The sequence below is a fragment of the Heteronotia binoei genome, chromosome 13 (genome assembly GCF_032191835.1).
Source record: "Heteronotia binoei isolate CCM8104 ecotype False Entrance Well chromosome 13, APGP_CSIRO_Hbin_v1, whole genome shotgun sequence".
Lineage (NCBI taxonomy): Eukaryota > Metazoa > Chordata > Lepidosauria > Squamata > Gekkonidae > Heteronotia > Heteronotia binoei.
In genome coordinates this window covers 67,870,410-67,893,005 of record NC_083235.1, presented here as the reverse complement: position 1 = coordinate 67,893,005, position 22,596 = coordinate 67,870,410, and the positions used below count along the sequence as shown (strand labels likewise).

Here is a 22,596-nt window from a genome sequence, read left to right as displayed (position 1 = left end):
TCTCCCGGTTTGGAGGCCCTCCCCCCGCTTCGAGGTCATCAGAAAGTGGGGGGAGGGGAGGGAAATGTCTGCTGGGCGCTCCATTATTCCCTATGAAGACCAATTTCCATAGGGTATAATAGAGAATTGATCTGCGGCTCGGGGGGGGGGGGGCGGCGGCTGTTTTTTGAGGTAGAGGCACCAAATTCTCAGCATAGCATCTGGTGCCTCTCCTCAAAGCACCCTTCGAGTTTCAAAAAGATTGGACCAGGGGGTCTATGTCTATGAGTCCCCAAGTAAGGTGCCCCTATCCTTCATTATTCCCAATGGAGGGAAGACATTTCAATGTGATGGCCAGAACTCCCTTTGGAGTTCAATTATGCTTGTCACAACCTTGCTCCTGGCTCCACCCCCAATGTCTCCTGGCTCCACCCCCAAAGTCCCCAGATATTTCTTGGATGGGACTTGGCAACCCTAGCACTGGACCTGGTACCAGCCCATTGTGGCTTTTCACCAGTTTGGTGTAGTGGATAAGTGTGCGGACTCGTATCTGGGAGAACCGGATTTGATTCCCCACTCCTCCACTTGTACCTGCTGGAATGGCCTTGGGTCAGCCAGAGCTCTGGCAGAGGTTGTCCTTGAAAGGGCAGCCGCTGTGAGAGCCCTCTCCAGCCCCACCCACCTCACAGGGTGTCTGTTGTGGGGGAGGAAGGTAAAGGAGATTGTGAGCCGCTCTGAGACTCTGTCCTTGAAAGGGCAGCTGCTGTGAGAGCCCTCTCAGCCCCACCCACCTCACAGGGTGTCTGTTGTGGGGGAGGAAGGTAAAGGAGATTGTGAGCCACTCTGAGACTCTTCAGAGAGGAGGGCGGGATATAAATCCAATATCTTCTTCTTCTTCACTTATACACACACACACACACAAACAATTAGGAGACTTTTGCAAGTGTCTTCCACAATTATTCACATTTGAATGCATCACTGACAATTACAAACCCCTCTCTGAGGCACTTGAGGTGTAATGATTCTTTCACACATACCGGTCATCACTCTGCTGTTCTCAAGTGATAAGCTTGCGTGTGTGAAGCAGGCCATAGAATACCAACCATTACAATGTGGCAGCTGCTGCCCAAGGCCTTCCTTATGGGCTTTCACATCTTTATCGGACCAGTGATTTTAATTACATGGCCCATTGGCACTGGAGCCTCTGCTGAGTTCTAAATTTGTTGTGTACTGCCTCTTTAAAAGAGGCTATCCCTCTAGGCCTCAGAGCAAGCAAGAAAATAAGAGGGATTCAATGCTTCTTTTATCAATCTCTCTGCCAGCAACCTGCAGGAGCGCAGGACCTACTCAGAATCTGCAGAAGGCCTGGAGCTTAGTTAACCATTGCTATTCCTTATTCCAGTAGCCAAGTTACCTGCCCTACAGTCACTGTTAATAAAGAGGCCTCCAGTCAAACAGAACTGGGTGTTTGTTGTTTGCTCCACTACACACACACAAAAAGATTACATAGGGAAAAAAAAACAAGGACTTCAAGGCTGTTCAGAATAAGAAACGGGAGAGAATTTGCAGCTCAGCTGGGGGAAAGTGGCAGGTTTCAGACCAGGCTTTCAGACTGTTACGTAACTCCTCTCCTTGTAGCTGTATGTTTTTTGGTGTAATATGCTGTTCTTGATTCTTGTAACATGAATGAGATTTGCCATGCCTGGAAACCTTATTTGATAAATGTATAAGCCATCTGGATAGAGCAAGGGGGTAAGCAAGGACGCCAGGGCACTGTTTGGGAAAGGCAGTCACGCATACATCTATTCCGCCCAGTGCTTTGGCGGGTGTGTAATTATGTCTCTGAGGCAGCAATATCACCAGCACTTGGGTGTACTGAGGCTTGATTCGCTCATGAAAAAGAAGCAGGGCGGGAGGGGGGCAAAATTACTGAGGTGGGTAGACTGCACCACTTCAGGCTGCAGGTAGAGTATTATATTTTGGCATGTGCCCTCTGTAGTAACCCCACCCACCTACACCCTCCTTGTAAATGGAAAGCCATGACAACAAGCAAAGAGAAGGAGCAGAAACTTCCTGTTCTGTACCAGCTTTTTATTGGCATGGATTTTTTTGGTTAATTATTCAAAGCTGGAATGTGCCACCTGCAAGCCTAAGTGGTACGGTCCATTTGCCACCTCCTTCTCCTGTATATTTGAACTGCACCAGAGGCCTAGTTCATTCTCTCCAGGGGAACCTGATCTATGCAAGTTGAAGATGAGTTGTAATTTGAGGAGGACTCCAGGCTCCACCTGGAGGCTGGCAACGCCGCATGAAGTTATAAAACTATTCCTGGACTATACCACTTTAGATTGCAAGCGGATGTGTAATTGTTGGCTATGTCCCTATGAAGGGTATGTGTGTTTCTCTGCAAATGGAAAATAAGCACTCCTGTCACTTTGCTGTTCTTGTTTTCTGTTTGCTGGGGCTTTGTAACATAAGAGAACATCCCCAAACCGCGGACATCCATGATCCTTCTCCATTCTGTTCTACCACCTTATTTTCCTAATCAGGCCGGAAGTAGTAGAGCTGGGAAATAATGTTTTGTCTCCTGTGAATGAGGCCATTGTTTCAATATGGAAGAGATGGGACATGTGGGAAGGGAAAGGTAAGGTCAGATGTAAAAAAATTCTGTTCTAGACAGGATGGAAAAACGTGGAGACAGGAAGCATGGCCTTCTTGCTTCCCTCCTGAATCTTCAGTCTATTTGAAGCAGTTTTTACTGCTGTAAGCAAATGAATGGGTCCATGTATTAGGAGTGCAAAGATTTCGATTCTTTTGGTTATCGTTCTGTGCAGATATTGCTATTGGAATCTGCCCATTCCCCGTTCCACCACACAATCTGAAAAGGTGCTACTGGGACACAGTGTTACTTACACGCCAGTATTCAAGGGGTTCTGACATTCTGAAAATCATTTCATGATCCATATTCCTGGAATTCAGAAAAACAATCGGGATGAGGTGGTAGTGCCACAGAACAGTATCGCAGTGTTTGGTTTTAGGGGATGATGATGAAATAAACTGAAGGGAGGAGGGATGTTTTTATAGCGCTGATGTAAATGCCTCTGGCTATATTTTATTTTGTAGTTTCACCCTGCCTTTCTGCCCTCACATGATGACGCTGGTAAGGCTTCCACCTTAAAGTAATCTATTTTATCTGAGCGTCGTGCAACTAACAGTCCAAGCCCGCCCTAGCTCTCTGGAGGGGTGTGTCTCTCTGTGTGCGGAATATAAATTAATGTAGATAGAAATAATGTAAGCAGCAAGCTGAAGTTGTATACATTTTCCCAAGATCCTCTGGGCTACAAATATAATACAATAGTTTAAAAATCAAAGTAATTTATATGCTTCAAACACATTCGTGAGTGCAGTGATGATTCTCCCTCCCCCCGTAAAACCCACCTGTATCAGCTCCATGTTTTTGGACCCTTGTAAATGTGTATTTGGATAATACTTTTATTAAATTGCTTTGAGTATTAGAAAAATGGCATATATATTCAAGAGTTCAGTTATCAATGCAGTCAAACGTATTATATATATATATATAATACGTTTGACTGCATTGATAACAGTAACTCTTGAATTAAAACATTGTTTAAATGCTCCTGATGGTCTAAATTATGAAAGGTGCTGTTCCTAATTTCAGGATAAGGAAACGTTACTTGACATGACGACTTGACTTTCCGCCTGCTTTCTTAGAGCAAAATTCTGTGGAATTTCACATGTCCAGTTTCATTTCATTAGACCTTTATTGGCATTAATGTAAGAATACAGTATAGTTTAAAACCAACAGTAACAGTATAGAATATAATAAAACCTTGAAGTCCAGCAAAAGTTAAATGACATAAAATAGCTGTGGGCTACGCAGAAGTAAAAGCCTCTCTGATTTGGATCGCAACCTGTAAAAAGCAAGCAACATGAGTAGTGACAAAGTTGTGGTTCCCGTGGAGTAAAAAGCGGACTTTGGCATTGTCAGAAAGGCCTTGATGGTCAGAGAGCAGTGCATCTAGGTATCTTGCTCGTGGGCAGTGCCTTGATGAGGGGCATAAGGAGAAGCACGTCTGCATGTTGATAAGGGGAATGTCCTAAAAACACCCAAGATCCAGCAAAATCCTGAAGGGATGGAGGAGATGTTCACTCATAGTTCAGTCCTAAACAGCTCTACTCTTTTAAGTCCATTGACTTCAGTGGAATTAGAAGGTTGTAACTCTGTTTAGAATTGCACACTCTCTGCTGTGTGCTTGACTGAAGGTTGCTTGGTTATACAGCAATTCTAGCTACTCCAGCCCGACTTGGATTGTTTGTGTTTGTTTTGGCATTAAAAGTTCTATTGCGTGTCAGCAATTGTTGTGTTCCGGACACGTTCGTCCAATGACTATGGTATCCAGTTCTTGATGCTATAGTGGCAAGGATAAGACTTGTAGTTTCCAAATGCTTACAAAACCCACTTCTCTTCTACTTTTTCCATTTTACCATCAGGGTGATCTGACATCTTTCTGGATTAAAAGTTAACAAAATGGCTACCAGGTAGTATAATAATCGTAGTAGTGGTGGTGATGATGATGATGATGATGATGATGTAAAGAATGCATGTTGTTGCAATCTCCAGAGCGACAGCTTTTGCAGAATTTGGAGACTCTCAGGCTTTCTCTTTTGTTCGGTTTTGAGACTTTTATCGTTCTCAGGTGTGAGAGGAAAAAATACTTAGAACATATGGGGTGCTCCTGCGACTTTAAAACTGCAGAAAGAGTGAGGCTTGTGCTTGGCAAATGGTAGGATTTCTTTTCTCACCCCTACTGCTCCTTTTCCTGGGTGTCCCCTTCCTCTTTTCATGCATACCTGCAGCCCATTTGTATCCTACCAAACAACCTTCCTTCTCTTATATCTGCTTTTTCTAATTATTTTCTAATACACGAAGCAGCCATATTAACTATAGATAAACAACTTATTCTTGGAATTGGATTATTTTTCTTGGAATTATTTTAGCCCGGAATCCCCCAAAAGCCAGCCACCTTTTGAAATCTGATTCTGCCCTTTGTTTTCGCAGGTATCTGAACAGTGGTCTAAGCCTTTGCCAGGAATCCAGATCTGTAGGCTTGAAGATCCAGGGTCTGCCTTCAACCTGCCATGGGGCTGCTATCTCTCTAAGAAGAGCTGGAGTTGTTGCGATGCTTGGGCTCATCTAGAGAAGCTAAGCATAATGCCTCATGTTCTCTGGATCTTTTAAGAAACGATTAATCTTTCCTTCTGGACTACACCAGGCAGCTGGGATTCAGTCCCTAAGCACCGAGTTCTCATTTGTTTAATTGATTGCCTATTCTTGAATAGGGCTTCATCTCCTCTCCATTCCCTTTTAAAGGAGTGCTATTCCCAGCGGCATTTATCATCGTTAAAAGACTTTTTTTAATGCACTGTGGGATTTCTGAATATATTTTCATTCGTTGGGCTTTGTTTTCCCCTTGGCTTCTTCGGAGTTTTATCTCGACAAGTTATCACATACGCACAACACACTGTGATGCCTTCGTAAATCAAAGCAGCAGCTGCCCTCATTCATGATGGGGCGGGAACAGGAACTGATCCAAGCTGTGAAAAACGGAGACGTACTCGGTGTGCAGAAACTGGTGACCAAGATCAAGGCATCCAAAACGAGTGAGTGTTTTCCTATACTCGGTTATTCTTTTCCCCACATTATTTGACAACACTCCCTAGAGGAGTTATAAGAGTTTTGTGGATCTGTTGCAACTCAGCTGGTACTGAATTTGGGGCAGATGCATCACAAGAGATACTGGGGGATTTGCCTCCGGGCCAAGAGCTAGAAACAGCAGGTGAGTCCAGAACATGGGCAGGCTCCATGAAGGCTAAGTATTAATAGGAATGCAGAAGGCAACTGCTGCAGGGGTGTGAAAGTTGTGCTACTTGCCTTTGGTTCCACAGAAAGAGGAACCTTCAAACACATAGGGCTTGATGTGCCAATATTTTGGGGGTACCAATAGGATAGATCTCAGCATTGGTCTTTTATAGTTGCCTTCTGTGGATGCAGATCCAGTGTGTGTTTATAGTACCTCATCAGGAAGAGTACTGAAAATCATTACAGTTGGTAGTACTGGTACGGCATTTCATGTGTTATTGTGAAACGAGTCACAAAGATTAGAAACTCAAGTAGCTGAGGAAAACCGTTGGCCTAGTTTTGGTATGGAGTTCCTTGGCCATTTCCCCCCATAATGTTATGCTTCTGACATGCCCATACCAATGTGTGGTTATCCCTATTCTATCTGTAAGCATGCTTGATGTCAGAAGGTGAAATCCTCTGGTAGCATCGAGGGGCTGTGGCTCGGTGGTAGAGCATCTACTTGGCATGCAGAAGGTCCCAGGTTCAATCCTCAGTTAAAAGGATCAGGATGTGAAGACGTCCACCTGAGACCCTGGAGAGCTGCTGCCTGTCTGAATACACAATACTGACCTTGTTGGACCAGTGGTCTGATTCAGTATGCGGCACTGTATCTATCCCTAAAAAGTGATTTTGTCCTCTGGGCTCTACTCGACTTCGCTGCTACTCCAGAAGTTATCCGTTAAAAATCTCAGGGGACTCTTCAGCATTGCTGAGTTCCTCAATTGTTTTCAGTGGTGGTGCATCAGAACCAGGAAAGATATGTAAGCACAACTCTCTGTTGTCATTTGTGGGGGATACTTTGATTAACAGTGTAATCCTAAACTGAGTTGTACTCTTCTCAGTGAAGTCATTTGGTTTAGAAGGGTGTAACTATTTAGGAATGCACTGCTAGATGGCAATAAGGGATCAAGAAGCTTTAGAATTATGATGGGTGTGGGTTACAGATTCATAGAATGTGTCCAACTGGTGTTCACCTGCCTGAAATGGCTGGGAGCAGAAGATCAATTGACTTATTGTACTAAGTCAATGGTAATGTATTAAGTCACCCTGTTTTCCAGCAGGCAAAGTGGCTAATTTTAACAATTTATAAATACATACTAATAAAATCAAACAGTAAAGCAAACCCATCTAATGTCTAACACCATCAGAAGACATGAAGAATCAAAAGGAGATAAAATCAACCAATAAAGACAGTAGTGGTAACATCTTGGGGCAACATGCCGTGCAAAGCAGGAAAGAGGATAGAGCTATGGACTGTGGCTCACAAAATCAAGCATGATTATTTGGGAGGAAAAAACAACAACTGTTAAGCAATAGAGAGCAGAAGGTAGAGCTAGCTATGTAAACAAACATCCCTGGTGATGAATATGGAAGCTCTGCGCATATGCGTTTATGCAAGATGGGACATTGCAAATCAAGGGAAAGAAAAGCAACTTTTCCAAACATACCTACTTTATGGGTTCTTATTTGAGAATGTCCAGGAAAGAAATTGCTCAAATTCTACTTGAAACTAGAACAGGCACTGTATCGATCCCTAAAAACTCATCGCTGTTGGTGTGTAGCGGCTGACATGAAACAAGACTTAACAATCAAACAACCCAAGTACCCACATTATCCTTTTATTTTATGATAGGATTGCAAGAAAAAACTTCAGAAATTCAAAATGTTCTGAAGTCAGGATGATCTAAAACAGGGGTGTCAAACGTGACTCGAGGGCTGGATCAGACCCCCAAAGGGCTCCTGTCAGGCCTGCAAGCAACTCACTATCATCTGTTTCTCTCTCTCTCTCCTGCTTCCTTCTGCATCACAGCTCGCTTTGCCAGGCTTGCTCAATTGCACAAGAGCTACAGAGCAAAGCCTCTGTTTTCTCTGTTGGCTGACCAGCATATGAAGCAGCTTATGTACAAAAGCTCACAATGCTCAGCCGTTTCATGTTTCCCCCTTCATCTTAGGCTCAAAGCATTGACCGTGTGATTTCCGCAATGAATGTCAATGAATCAAAAGTAGATCTGCAACTTAACAGATATACACCTGAACAACACCTGAATGGCACACTCAAGATTGCTATAGCACAGACATTGTCTCCAGATTTTGATGTAATAATTCAAAGCAACAGGTGTCAGCTGTCAGAGACTATTAAATAAACAAAATATTGCAGGAGTGCTAATCTTTTAAGCATCTTTTAAGTTTTTTAAAAAATCTTTGTGTTGTGTCATTACATTACCTGGCATTACATTTTTTGACTCACATGGCCCGGCCTGACAAGGTCTCATTTAGTCAGATATGGCCCTCATAACAAATGACACCCCTGAATAAAACAAAGGACGACTCTGCAGAAATTAGCAATGACTTTTGAGTTAATGGATGCCCATCAGCACTCGTTTAGGATTGGGATCTTTCTGGATCGGATTTGAGACTTTACTTTGTGCACTCAGGGGCAAGGATGACAGAAGCAGTCAGAACAGGGAGTGGGAGATGGTTCTGCTTCTGTGGTTCTGTAGGGGTGACAGAACAAAGTTTGAGTCCAGTGGCATCTTTAAGACAACAAAGTTTTATTCAAGGTACAAACTTTTGTGTGCAGGCACACTTCTTCAGATACCTTAGTCTTAGAGGTGCTACTGGGTGCAAATTTTGTTCTGCTGCTTCAGACCAAAATGGGTATCCATCTGAATGTTTGGGTGATGGATCATTAAGGTTCATGATGGTTTGTCTGTTCTCTTGAATGCCTAAAATATTTGTGATTGGCTGATCAAGAAGCATTATGATGGTTGTAACCTGTTTACTACTTTCTGCCTTGCATCCATTAACCATAGGTCCATGCATACCAATGCGCTCTGGAAGGTGGTATCCATTTAAATGTGCTCTGTGTTTTTCATCTGTGGTGTTGCAGTGGACGGAAGTTATCTATGAGCATGATCTTTAACCTGTGTTGCTCTTGTGCAATTAATGGAAGATTCTGGGCCTGTGTATCTGGTGAATCTCCATTAAACCAAACCATTTTTTTTAAAAAAAAAAACCTGGATAAGTTATTTTGTGATAATAAGATCAGATCTCTGTATGTGTGTGTGTATGCATGCTCATTAATAGGAAACAGCGATTAGGTTGCAGACTGAGAAAATGAGAAGATAAAAACTTCTGGGTTACAAATGGCAAATGTTCCTCTTGTTGGGCAAAAGATGAGGGCATCAGCTTAGTACTAGACTTAAGGAGCAGATGTTTTTGCTACCCCAGAAGCTGCAGCTTAGCCTTCCCAACCCTCCCGCTCTGGCGGGGGATGCCAGGATTTCCACCCTCTTCCCCCGCTCCCCCAAAAAACGGAAGCGGGGGGAGGGGAGGAAACGGCGGGCACCCCATCCCAGAGCGGGCGATGCTGCCGCGCTGCTGCCGCCCCCTCCCTCCCCGCAGCTGCTCCTCCGAGATGGGCCCAGGCTGAGCCCATCTCGGAGGAGCAGCCAAACCAGAGAAGGGGAGGGTGGAGGCGGGCCAGGAGAATGGCGAGCCGCGAATCCGGGCCCTTCTAGGACCCGGACTCGCGGCTCGCCACGCTCCTGGCCTGCCTCCACCCCCCCCCCATTCCAACGCAGAGGCGGAGCGCGCGACGCCACCGCAACGCCCCCCCCCCCCCCGGCAGCTGCTCCTCTGAGATGGGCCCAGCCTGAGCCCATCTTGGAGGAGCAGCTGCCGGAGGGGGGCGTCGCGGCGGCGTCGGTTCCCCCCCTCCCCCTAGCTCCACCCCAGTGTCTCCTGGCTCCACCCCCAAAGTCTCCTGGCTCCACCCCAAAGTCCCCAGATATTTTAAAAATGGGACTTGGCAACCCTACTGCAGCTTGGGAAACAAGTTTGTTTCCTCTGATATCACAGAACATAAGGCAGATAATATTCACTCACTCCACTTCCAGATAAAGTTGTACTGTGCTGAATTCTGTTGGAGGATGCCAAAGGGTGATGGAATAGAAAGACGCTGCTCACTTGTTTGAGCATAAAAATCAAGGAATTGGGTGAGATTTCAAAAAAAAAAAAAAAAATCTAGGGAGGAGTGGAGAAGACCAAAAGAGTCTACTGTGACTTGCAAAGATCAAAGTGTAAGTAAAATTTCGATGCTGGGAGTGAAGGTGATGAATTGATCACCTCAGTATTACTTTTGCATCACACATACTTCTTGATGAGTTGATTAAGGGCCTTGTTGGAGAGAAGATATAGAACAGGGATGATCAAATTTACTTAACATAAGAGCCACATAGATTAAACCTTAAATGTTTGAGTGCCACAAGACGTGAAGGGGAGGGACGGTGGCTCAGTGGTAGAGCATCTGCTTGGGAAGCAGAAGGCCCCAGGTTCAATCCCCGGCATCTCCAAAAAAGGGTCCAGGGAAATAGGTGTGAAAAACCTCAGCTTGAGACCCTGGAGAGCCACTGCTGGTCAGGGGAGAGACGGTGGCTCAGTGGTAGAGCATCTGCTTGGGAAGCAGAAGGTCCCAGGTTCAATCCCCGGCATCTCCAACTAAAAGGGTCCAGGCAAATAGGTGTGAAAAACCTCAGCTTGAGACCCTGGAGAGCCGCTGCCAGTCTGAGAAGACAATACTGACTTTGATGGACCCAGGGTCTGATTCAGTATAAGGCAGCTTCATATGTTCATGGGGAGGGATGGTGGCTCAGTGGTAGAGCATCTGCTTGGGAAGCAGAAGGTCCCAGGTTCAATCCCTGGCATCTCCAACTAAAAAGGGTCCAGGCAAATAGGTGTGAAAAACCTCAGCTTGAGACCCTGGAGAGCCGCTGCCAGTCTGAGAAGACAATACTGACTTTGATGGACCCAGGGTCTGATTCAGTATAAGGCAGCTTCATATGTTCATGTTCATATATGAACATCAGATGTTTGAGAGCAGGGAGGGAGACAGATAGGGGAGGGAGGGAGAGGTGGAAAGAAAGCAGCTTTAATTTTAAATGCATTCTCCAAGCTGACCAACGGTGGGGGGGGGCTTTGAGAGCCACACATTACGTATGAAAGAGCCGCATGCAGGCCCGGCGTGTGGGAGTAGGCAAACTAGGCAAATGCTTAGGGCGCCTGCTCCCAGCAGGAGCGGTGGGCGGGCACCTCCTCCCCGCTTGCACCGTCCCCGAGCCTCGGACTCGCTTCCGCAGCACCCGCCGAACTCGGCAAGTGCTGCGGAGGGAAAGTGCAGGGTGTTTTTTTGCTTTAAACAATTTTATTTTTAGTAACGTATGGTATTCATATTCAATAAAACATTAGTAAACCCATTATCTATCCCATACGTTACTATTTTCCATCCTTTCTTCCCCCCCATATCTTGACTCCCGCCGGTGTCATTTAATTAAAATACTTATAAAAAGAAGGTAACTTTATCTCCTAAGAATCTTGTAACAGAAAAAAGAAAAAAATATAAAATTGCTATTCTTCAAGAAAGTACATATTTCTAATATTATTTATATACAACCCTAACTTCATCATTATAATTCACCTTCATTCTTCATTTTAATCTTTTTAGTATTCAATTGTTATCAAAAATCACCCAGTGTCCTTTTATTTTCCATTCTTTTTCTATATATCTTCTGAATTTTGTAGTTCGGGGGGAGGGGGCGTGCAAAGACACTGCAGCTGCCAGGGTGAATGAAGAGCCAGTTTGGTGTAGTGGTTAAGTGTGTGGACTCTTAGTTATCTGGGAGAACCAGGTTTGATTCCCCACTCCTCCACTTGCACCTGCTGGAATGGCCTTGGGTCAGCCATAGCTCTGGCAGAGGTTGTCCTTGAAAGGGCAGCTGCTGTGAGAGCCCTCTCCAGCCCCACCCACCTCACAGGGTGTCTGTTGTGGGGGAGGAAGGTAAAGGAGATTGTGAGCCGCTCTGAGACTCTTCGGAGTGGAGGGCGGGATATAAATCCAATCTCTTCATCTACCTCCCAGGGTGTCTGTTGTGGGGGAGGAAGGTAAAGGAGATTGTGAGCCACTCTGAGACTCTTCGGAGTGGAGGGTGGGATATAAATCCAATATCTTCATCTACCTCAGGAGATTGTGAGCCACTCTGAGACTCTTCGGAGTGGAGGGCGGGATATAAATCCAATATCTTCATCTTCTTCAATTTTCCCCAGTCCATTTTAAATCCTTCCAACTCATAGTCTTTTAAGATTCTTGTAAGTTTGTCCATTTCACTCCATGACATAACTTTAACAACCCAGTCCCAAGTGCAGAGTGTTTTTTCTTGACTTTAAGCCAGGAAAAAATGGCGCCTGCAACCCGCAGCACCGGTTCCGGCTGGCTGGGTGTCAGGGGTGTGGCCTAATATGCAAATGAATTCCTGCTGAGCTTTTTCTACCAAAAAAGCCCTGTACTCAACAGTTAATATAGGGGTAGAAGCAAGGAAGCCAATAATAGAGAACTTGAACTTGAACTTTCAAAATATTTGTAATACTTTTGATTGTGTTTGCTCATGTCCTTTCCTAGTGTCAGCTAGTACAGATAGAATACGAAAGGCACTGTCTCCCAAAGTTCCCAGTATGGTAGCACGGATGCACCTTGCATTATCAGTGGTTCAGCCTATGTTCTGCAAAACATTATTTTAAAATCAGGCGTTGTGTTGCCTAGATATTATCCTTCATTTACTAGGAATTTAATTTATCAGCTGGGGGACACTCTCAAATCTCACTGTTATTCTTGAGTAAAATCTCTTGAGTTTCAAAACTGCCATTCCGTTCGTGGAAACTGTTGGGAGAGAGAGCACAGACACTAAACCGCAAGTAGAATGTCTGGCCTCTGAAAACAATTTTTGGTTACTCACTTAAAGATACCAGCTCAGAAATCATTAGGCCTTCTCTTTTTGATCCTCAGAAGACAAACTCCAGTTACATGTTCTGAATGGTAGCTAATTCTCCATGATCCTTTGGAGAATAAGCTCTATTTAAAATGTGATAGAATTCATCACTATTTCTAATAGTAAAGTAGCTGGCCTCTGCTGCAATCACAGAAGCAGTAAATGCAGGCCACCCACAGAGAAGTCACAGGTCTCTACATACTCAAAGAGATTTCCTAGATATGCAAATAAATATGACTTTTTAACAAAATATAATCTCTCCCCCCCCCAAAAAAAACCCATGATGAGAATGGAATATACTCTAGAAGCACTGGGAAGAGGGGAATCAACCTGCTCAAACAAATCCTCAACAATTTTTAGAACTCTGCAGAGGGAGATTTCCAAACTGATCCCTCCTCCCCTATCATTCCTTGCGTTTCCCACAATTACCACTGAGGAAATACCAGGAGACTGAAAGCTGGAAACACTGCAAAACTGAAGTATTTTTTTCCCATATAAAGAGGATGGCAACTCGCTGAGAATCACTATTATTCAGTGATAGATGTAAACGCCACAACAGAGGGATTAAAAGATACTCCCAGTCTTCCTTTCCGCATTTTTTAGTCAGCGTCTTGGAATTCTATTTCGCTCTTACTTCTCTAAAAGTTGCCGAATTGTTTTTGCAGCCTTCGCTAAGTCGGGGAATGCAAGCGAAACCTTTGACAAGGAGATCCCAGCTTTTTTTGAGCCAGTTGGATTGAACTTTCCCTTCCCCCCCTCAGAAAGGGTTCTGTAGACATTGTCCTTTCCAAAAGACAACAGCCCCAGACTGCTGCTACTACCTCCTCCTCCTCCCCCAGGAATCCAAAGCTCAGCCCTATTTTCCCCCCTTCTCCTCTGGGGCTACTGTGCTCACCCCCAGCCCAGCCAACTGGCCCATTGTTAACAAGCGCATCCAGCGGAGAAAGCGATTGATCATCAGGGAGAAAGGCCAAAGCCCTGACGGGTCGTTTAACAATTTCAATTAAAGTCCATGCATTCAAACACTGAGAGAGGCAGAGGAGAAAGATTAAAAAAAAAAAAATTAAACCAACCTCCCCCCCCCCCGCCCCAGAATCTTCCACTGAGACAGCTTCTATGGCAACTCAACAGGGTCGAGAGAGTTCTCCTCTGAGAAGGTAGAGAAAAAGCCCCCTTTTTCCTGTAGTTGCATTATCAAAAGCAGAGAAGGCATCCTGCTTCCCCCATCCTATAACGCAACTGCAGGAATAAACACAAGCTTGCCTACTGTCCCCCAATAAAACGTTACCCACAGTTCCCACAGAGCCTCCCAATAATAGGTGCTGTGATCCATTTGCAGAGCTACATTTTTCAACCCATGCACTGCTACAGAATATGCGCGCTGAATATTAAATGACATGTCCCCAAAATTCCCGTTGTTGGGACTAGCGCTTGATTCTTGGTTACGTGCAGTGACTTTTTTTAGACACACGAGATCCCAGAGGGCTAATCAGAGAGACGCAGCTCTGAATCTACTGAGACAGCAGAAGGACTCTTAGAGGGATTTTAAAAAACCCAGCATCCCGGCCTGTCATATGGAAACAGGCGCTTTAATGAGCGGCAAATGTGGCTAACATTCTGCTCTGTACATCTTGGAGATGAACAAGCATCTCAAACAGTCAGGACCAGAAGGCTTTTCTGAAGGCAGGGGAGGGCACCCAATTTCCAAGAGGTTATAGTGCTGTACTATCAAAAAGAAAAACTAACCAGCAAAGGAAGGGCCATTAGAGTGAAGTAGATCATGAGCATACCTCCTCTTTGGTGGTTAGATATGGGGTCCCAAATATGGTGCCCATAGGTGCAATGGTGCCCATTGACACCTTTCCTGGAGCCTAAGCGTTTTTAAATTGTGGGTAGGGCCAGGTGATGGGCCACTGGAGACCTGATTGGCTGAACAGATTTTTTAAAAATTGCTTCAGCAGTTGCTGCCACAACAGCACAAGGATCTTCATTGTAATAATAATAATAATAATAATAAAATTTTATTTATACCCCACCCTCCCCGCCGGGGCAGGCTCAGGGCGGCTTACAGGGTGTGGCAAAAGCCATATTGAACAATAAAACATATTGAACAATTGTGTGACTGAAGGTAAGCTATAACAGCCATTTTGTGGTTGGCCCACTTCCTGAAACAGCCATTGTGTGTGTCAAAATTCCCTTGTCCAAATTCTGGGTGCTTGCAAGTTCTAAAAGGTTGGGAACCCCGGGTTAGATACAGAAGGAAGAGTCCAGATTTTATTTCTGCCTTTCCTGAGATCACTAGGTAAACATGCAGAACATGTCTCAACATGGCTCTTTTATTTCAGAGGCACAACACCATATTCACTATTTTATCTCCCTCTAATTCCCTCATTCTTTGGAGAGCTAACATCCTGTTATTATTTTTGTTTCACAAGAACTAATTACACTTTATATCAAGGGTGGCCAAACTGCTGCTTGGGAGCCACATGTGGCCAGGCCCAGCACATGGGGTTCTGCCGCCCAAGGCAAAACCCCAACATGCGCCCCCCAGGTGATTTTTCGCACATGCACGCAGCGTGATGACATCACCCAGACATGACATCATCACACCGGGCCTGAGGTGCACGCAGTGGTGCACTGGAGCCCAGGGGTGGTAGTCCCTCTCTCTCCCCCCCCAACCCGCAACCACTGACTACAACCCCCGCGAAGTCTTGTGCAAAGCCCCATTCACCCTGGCAGCTGCAGTGCCTTTGCATGCCCCCCCCCGAACTACAACTCCTAGCCTCCCTGTCCCTGCCACGTCTTTCTCTTCGGCCGGTGCTGCGGGTTGCAGGCGCCATTTTTTCCTGGCTTAAAGTCAAGAAAAAACACTCTGCACTTGGGACTGGGTTGTTAAAGTTATGTCATGGAGTGAAATGGACAAACTTACAAGAATCTTAAAAGACTATGAGTTGGAAGGATTTAAAATGGACTGGGGAAAATTGAAGAAGATGAAGATATTGGATTTATATCCCGCCCTCCACTCCGAAGAGTCTCAGAGCGGCTCACAATCTCCTGAGGTAGATGAAGATATTGGATTTATATCCCACCCTCCACTCCGAAGAGTCTCAGAGTGGCTCACAATCTCCTTTACCTTCCTCCCCCACAACAGACACCCTGGGAGGTAGATGAAGAGATTGGATTTATATCCCGCCCTCCACTCCGAAGAGTCTCAGAGCGGCTCACAATCTCCTCTCCCTTCCTCCCCCACAACAGACACCCTGTGAGGTAGATGAAGATATTGGATTTATATCCCGCCCTCCACTCCGAAGAGTCTTAGAGTGGCTCACAGTCTCCTTTCCCTTCCTCCCCCACAACAGACACCCTGTGAGGTGGGTGGGGCTGGAGAGGACTCTCACAGCAGCTGCCCTTTCAAGGACAGAGTCTCAGAGCGGCCAACAATCTCCTTTCCCTTCCTCCCCCACAACAGACACCCTGTGAGGTAGATGAAGATATTGGATTTATATCCCGCCCTCCACTCCGAAGAGTCTCAGAGCGGCTCACAATCTCCTTTCCCTTCCTCCCCCACAACAGACACCCTGTGAGGTAGATGAAGATATTGGATTTATATCCTGCCCTCCACTCCGAAGAGTCTCAGAGGGACTCACAATCTCCTTTCCCTTCCTCCCCCACAACAGACACCCTGTGAGGTAGATATTGGATTTATATCCCGCCCTCCACTCCGAAGAGTCTCAGAGCGGCTCACAATCTCCTTTCCCCTCCTCCCCCACAACAGACACCCTGTGAGGTAGATGAAGATATTGGATTTATATCCCGCCCTCCACTCCGAAGAGTCTCAGAGCGGCTCACAATCTCCTCTCCCTTCCTCCCCCACAACAGACATCCTGTGAGGTAGATGAAGATATTGGATTTATATCCCGCCCTCCACTCCGAAGAGTCTTAGAGTGGCTCACAGTCTCCTTTCCCTTCCTCCCCCACAACAGACACCCTGTGAGGTGGGTGGGGCTGGAGAGGACTCTCACAGCAGCTGCCCTTTCAAGGACAGAGTCTCAGAGCGGCCAACAATCTCCTTTCCCTTCCCCACAACAGACACCCTGTGAGGTAGATGAAGATATTGGATTTATATCACGCCCTCCACTCCGAAGAGTCTCAGAGCGGCTCACAGTCTCCTTTCCCTTCCTCCCCCACAACAGACACCCTGTGAGGTAGATGAAGATATTGGATTTATATCCCGCCCTCCACTCCGAAGAGTCTCAGAGCGGCTCACAGTCTCCTTTCCCTTCCTCCCCCACAACAGACCCCCTGTGAGGTGGGTGGGGCTGGAGAGGGCTCTCACAGCAGCTGCCCTTTCAAGGACAACCTCTGCCAGAGCTATGGCTGACCCAAGGCCATGCTAGCAGGTGCAAGTGGAGGAGTGGGGAATCAAACCCAGTTCTCCCAGATAAGAGTCCGCATACTTAACCACTACACCAAACTGGCTCTGTTGATCAAGGTATCAAGGTATCAAACTGTTGATCAAGGTATCAACACATATGTATGCATTCGCTCTGTTCTCCATCATGGGAGGCACCTCTAGTTAGGACAATAGTTCAGCAGAATATATTCTATTTTCTTGATAGTGCTGTCTTTGCTGGAGCAGTTCACTAAGAACTTGTGTATCTTGCAGTACCTATTATCAACAAAAGTTGGTTGGGTGCAGGCATGGAGGGATGCTTAGATACTTCCTGCCTTCTCTCTAATGGCTTCATCGCTCTTTAATGGCCTCCTCAGTGACAGGTGGAATTGGGAGGAATGGGACCTCTCATGGCCCAACTAGATGTTATAGCAACCACAGGTTCAACCTGTGGCTGCCACCATTTTAGGGAAAAGGCTGACCATTTTAAAAAATGCCACAAAGGACCAATCCTGATCAGGCTTGCAGAGTGAGCGCCAGGCCATCTTGTTCCTCCCTGTATCTTTTGAATTACCACTACAACAGCTATTTAAGTTCTTGAAGACTCATGATTGGGAGAAACAAAATTGCCTGATTCCACCCCACCCACCCCCCTCCCCGCACACACAGTGTGGGCCCTGTCAGAATCAGGCTCTTGTGGCATTTTGTGAATGGTCAAATTCTCCCCTAAAATGACAGTGGTCATGGGTCAGACTTGTGGGTGTATGATATCTAGTCTGGTCCTCAGCAGGAGCTGGATCTAGTCACAATGGAGTGGTGCAGGACCTCCTGTTCCCCTCCGTGATGGTTTCAAAGTTAGAAGTGGAAGAAGTACAAGCATTCTCTTTTTAGACGACAGGATTTAGAGTGAGAAGAATCTGGTTTTAAATCCTAGGTCCCCAGTCAGCAACTATTGTTTCTGGAGGACCACTTGGAGTAAGGGACGGTGACGCTAACTAAGGAAGGTCCCAGAACTCATTTCCCCCCCTCCTGTCCTTGTTATGCTGCTAGCTGGCACCAAAGGAGCCACTCAGTTCAGTGGCACCAACTATAGGTATTGGCTCACCCATTGTTTCCTACCAAATTGGCAGCAGTGCATTGCCATCGACAATGAAGACAAGTGGCCCCTGCAGAATTGGCAGAGTTACTGGGGCTTGGTTCTGCTTGCTCCAAGCCACCAGTGGCCTATTGGAAAATGTCCCTGTAAATTTAGTAGTCAGTCTGCCCTCTGCACCCCCCCCCCATTGCCTATACCAGGCCCCACGATGATATATAATGCCCATCCATGTCTCCATATCCATCCATATTCTCCATGACATGCCCTTGTACATGTCTACTATAGGCAGTTTAGAGACTAGATACCAGCAGATTTGACCCAACGGTGAGAGGTAATTGACTTCTAAGCTAGGATGTCCTCACGAGATGTGTACTTGCTGCATTATACTTGTGTGTGCAGGTTAGGCTGACTATACTGCTACGAGTATGATTGCAACCTAACTTGTTTTAATGTTCCCAGAAGTTTTTGTTTCCTGCTTGGTTGATTTTTGTGTGTGGAGAACCTACTCACCCACAGACCACTTGTATTTAATGTCATTTATGTTGCATTTTTTTTTTAATTCCCGTGAGCTGCTTTAGAACCAATTTTGTGAAAAATCAGGATAACAGTTTAATAAATACACACATAAGAAGAGCCCTGTTGGATCAGTCCACTTGTCCATCTAGTCCAGCATCCTGTCTCACACAGTAGGGTTGCCAAGTCCAATTCAAGTCCAATTCAAGAAATATCTGGGGACTTTGGGGGTGGAGCCAGGAGACATTGGGGGCGGAGCCAGGAACAAAGGTGTGACAAGCATCATTGAACTCCAAAGGAGTTCTGGCCATCACATTTTAAACTGCAATTGTTTAATTTTAACTGATATTATTGTAACTTTTTTACTGCTTTATGGTCTTATTGTTTTATTGTTGATATTCAGTGTTGTTAGCCGCCCTGAGCCTGCTTCGGCGGGGAGGGCGGGATATAAATACGAAAAATAAATAAATAGATAAATAAATAAATTTAAAGGGACAGCACACCTTTTTAAATGTCTTCCTTCCATAGGGAATAATGAAGGATAGGGGCACTAGATACTATACTGAAAATTTGGTGCATCTACCTCAAAAAACAGCTCTCCCAGTGCCCCCGAAACCTCCAGATCAATTCCCCATTATACTCTATGAGAATCGATCTCCACATAGGGAATAATGAAGTGCCCAGCAGACATTTCCCTTCCCCCCCTCCCCCCCGTTTCTGGTGACTCTGAAGCGAGGGATTGGCATCTCTACTCATGAGTTGCTGCCAGCTTCTTCACAGCGGCACAGACACACCATCCCAAGAGGAAGCCTTTCAATCGGAGACTGAAGTCTCCAGAGGTGGAAAATCACATGGTGGCTGTGGGGCAGGGCTTCCCCCCACTGGCCAGATGTGTGGGGGTGGGAAGGAGCCTGGGAAAGCGGAAGAACCCCCGCTGGGACCTGGGGATTGGCAAGCCTAGGGAGTCTTGACCCTTCCAGCAAGCAATTCTGTGCAAAGGTCAGGTGATGACAGTGTTTACCCAAGAGGGAAAGAAAGGCCTCTCCAGATGTTGAGAAAAACCTAGAAGGGTGGGGTGGAATAGGGCCTGTAGGCCAAGCCAGGTACATCCACCACAACAATATTTCAAATGAGGCTGCACCGTAGACCTCTACAGAGGCCCTACAATATTGACCATTTTATTCTCAATCTCTTTCCTAATAATAATAATAATCTTTCCTAATAATAATAAGTAACATAGAGTGCGCCTTTTTTGTCACTGCAGCACACTGGGTTAACATTTTCATTGAGCAATCCACTACAACCCCAAGATCTTTACTCCTCTCATTCTCAGCAAGTTTAGACCCCATTAGCGTATACTTGAAGTTGGGATTTCATTTACATTTTTTTAAAACCCAGCTGAAGACTGGTGCACAATTTTGATACCGTTGTTTTTTTCTCCAGATCTCAGATGAACGGAGTTAGTGTATTCATTTCTCACAGTATCAACTCCTCAGAACCAAATATCTTAATCACAGAGTCAGCAAGGATGGCAGATTCTACCTGTCAAAACTTTAGTAGAACATATAGCTCTTGTTAACATTACATGTTCTCCCTTGCTAATGTTGGTATGTTTCTCCATTCCCTGTTCAGGAGTTTGTGGGCTCGGTATTTTTTTTATTTCTTATAACTGCTTTTTAAAATACAGTTGTATTCATGTACCCATCATGGGTAACCCATGATTGCTTTGGTGTGAATAAAACAGGAAATGATGAGCATATGCTGACAAATCACATACTCCAACATGTCCTTGCATGATTTTCTGCAGGAGAGGGGACATAGATTCTTCTTGAATTAGGAACAGATACGGGAGGAAGTCATATGAGTGGTTGCTGGGCAGCCATCCAAGCTTCCTCTGTTACATCAATGTTGCCACAGGAAACAGTGGTGGATAAGTGATTGGTGGTTAACCCCCCCCCCCCTTTCTTTGCTTCCATGATGAACTTTCCCAAGTCCTGCCATCGTAGAGTTCTGTTAATGGCACATGCCACCTGCTATAGGCAAGGAAGAATTAGCTAAGTTAGGAGAATGGATTTGGAGAATTAGATCTGTTTGGAGAGCAGCATTTTGCTGCTCCGTGCATTCAGGAGCTCTTGTGCATGTTTTTATGTTTTCCCTTTTCATGCACATTCCGCTTACATCCTCAGTATGAGGCAGTGGCTGATCTTAAACATGCATAATTTAATGAAATCAGATATATGGAAATTAACAATGGTCAGCTGAATATTTTTCTTCTCCAGAGATGGCAGCCCTTACAGACAGTTCAGCAGCATCGGCAATTTGTGCATTGTTCATACCTCAGTAATGCCATCTTGAACCAATACACCCTTGGCTGAGAATGAGTCGCTGATTACCTCTGAAACCATGGCCTGCGCCTCAAAGGATCCTTTGGAATTGCAGCCTTCTGTAAAATTATTCTACTGGTGTGGGGAGCCAAGAATGCAGTAATACAGTATCCCTCTTTTGGAGTCTGCCTTGCTTTCATACTGGAATACCTTTTGTGTGTTCATATAAGAATGAGTTGGCTTGGTTAGCCTAGGTTTTGAAGAAATTGCTAAAAGGAATATTTGCAGCTTGAAGAAGCTCAGGCGAAACAAGGGTTCCAGTACGACCTTGTCTTCTCAAGATTTGGAGCGTTTTCGCACTTACCTCAAGCCGGAGCGACGTCCCTCTTCTTCGCGCAGCTTCTGCACGGTTTTCGCACTAATTGCTCCGGAACACCTGGAAGAGCCACAAAGTCCCGCAGCTTTTGCGTCGCAAATGTAAACCGCCAAAAACCAGTTTACATTTGCGACGCAAAAGCCGCGGGACTTTGCGGCTCTTCCAGGTGCTCCGGAGCAATTAGTGCGAAAACCGTGCAGACGCTGCGCGGTGAAGAGGGACCTCGCTCCGGCTTGAGGTAAGTGCGAAAACGCCCTTGGATTATTGGCTGCATCCATTAATAGACATTGATCTTTCATATCACTGCACCGGGACTCCAAGGAATGAACTGGTCGTTTGCTACAGAAAAGAGTGGACTCTTGGTGTATACGTTCCCTTTTGTACTAAGGACCAAATGTCATGGTTGCTTTTGAAATCCATATCTGTTTATGCTTTTCCATGTCGAATTTGTTTATTTTGAGACGGAAGCTGGTTTTCGCGGTAGGCTTTGTGCCTTATTTGTTCTGTCTGTTCATACTGGAACAGGCTGCAGCCGGCCGCCACTCCATGGGGGCCAGCCGAGGGACTTCATTCTCCGCTTCCTTATGATAGCAGCAGTCTCCCCTTACTGAACCGGAGACCACTAGCATGTGGAGTTCTGCTTGAGAAGAGACAGCAAGCTCCAAGGGGCATTTTCTAGGTTAGACGGATCCCCAAGCAAGAGAAAGGAACGAGGAACTTAACGGGTCACTTTGTCTTTGTGACAGTCAGGGCAGGGCACTTGCACAGCACTTTTGGTGTGTTTGGTTTTGTCCAGACTGCTTGTATTTAAAGCACACCCAGTCTATCGAACTCTTCAGCTGTATATTAAAACCATGCGACGGCGAGCCCCTTTATTTACATTAAGGATAAGGACTAACCCCTCCTGTGTAAATCAGTTAAATCTCTATCCTTTATGTTCCGTATAGGAGAGCTAATCTTTAACGGTGGGGTTTCACACACCCCTTATGTGAGTGGTGTCAACATTCCCACAATGTGAAATCCACGCCTCTTCAAGTTTGGGTGAAAGCTAAGGGACAGATGCTTCAGGAAATCAGCCAGTATCATAATGCCCCTGTATAAATCGATGGCGCGGTCTCATTTGGAGTACTGTGTGCAGTTCTGGACGCCGCTCCTCAAAAAGGATATT

At 45.5% G+C, this 22,596-nt stretch overlaps 1 protein-coding gene across 1 annotated transcript in view; it reads left to right on the top strand.

Moving 5' to 3' along the window:
* The window catches only part of CASKIN2 (CASK interacting protein 2), a 171,246-nt gene that overhangs the window by 12,833 nt on the left and 135,817 nt on the right, over positions 1-22,596 (top strand). The window contains exon 2 of the mRNA XM_060252057.1: positions 5,063-5,664. Within this exon, the coding sequence (XP_060108040.1) occupies positions 5,568-5,664 (97 nt within the window). The 5' untranslated portion in view covers positions 5,063-5,567. The remainder of the gene's footprint in view (positions 1-5,062; positions 5,665-22,596) is intronic.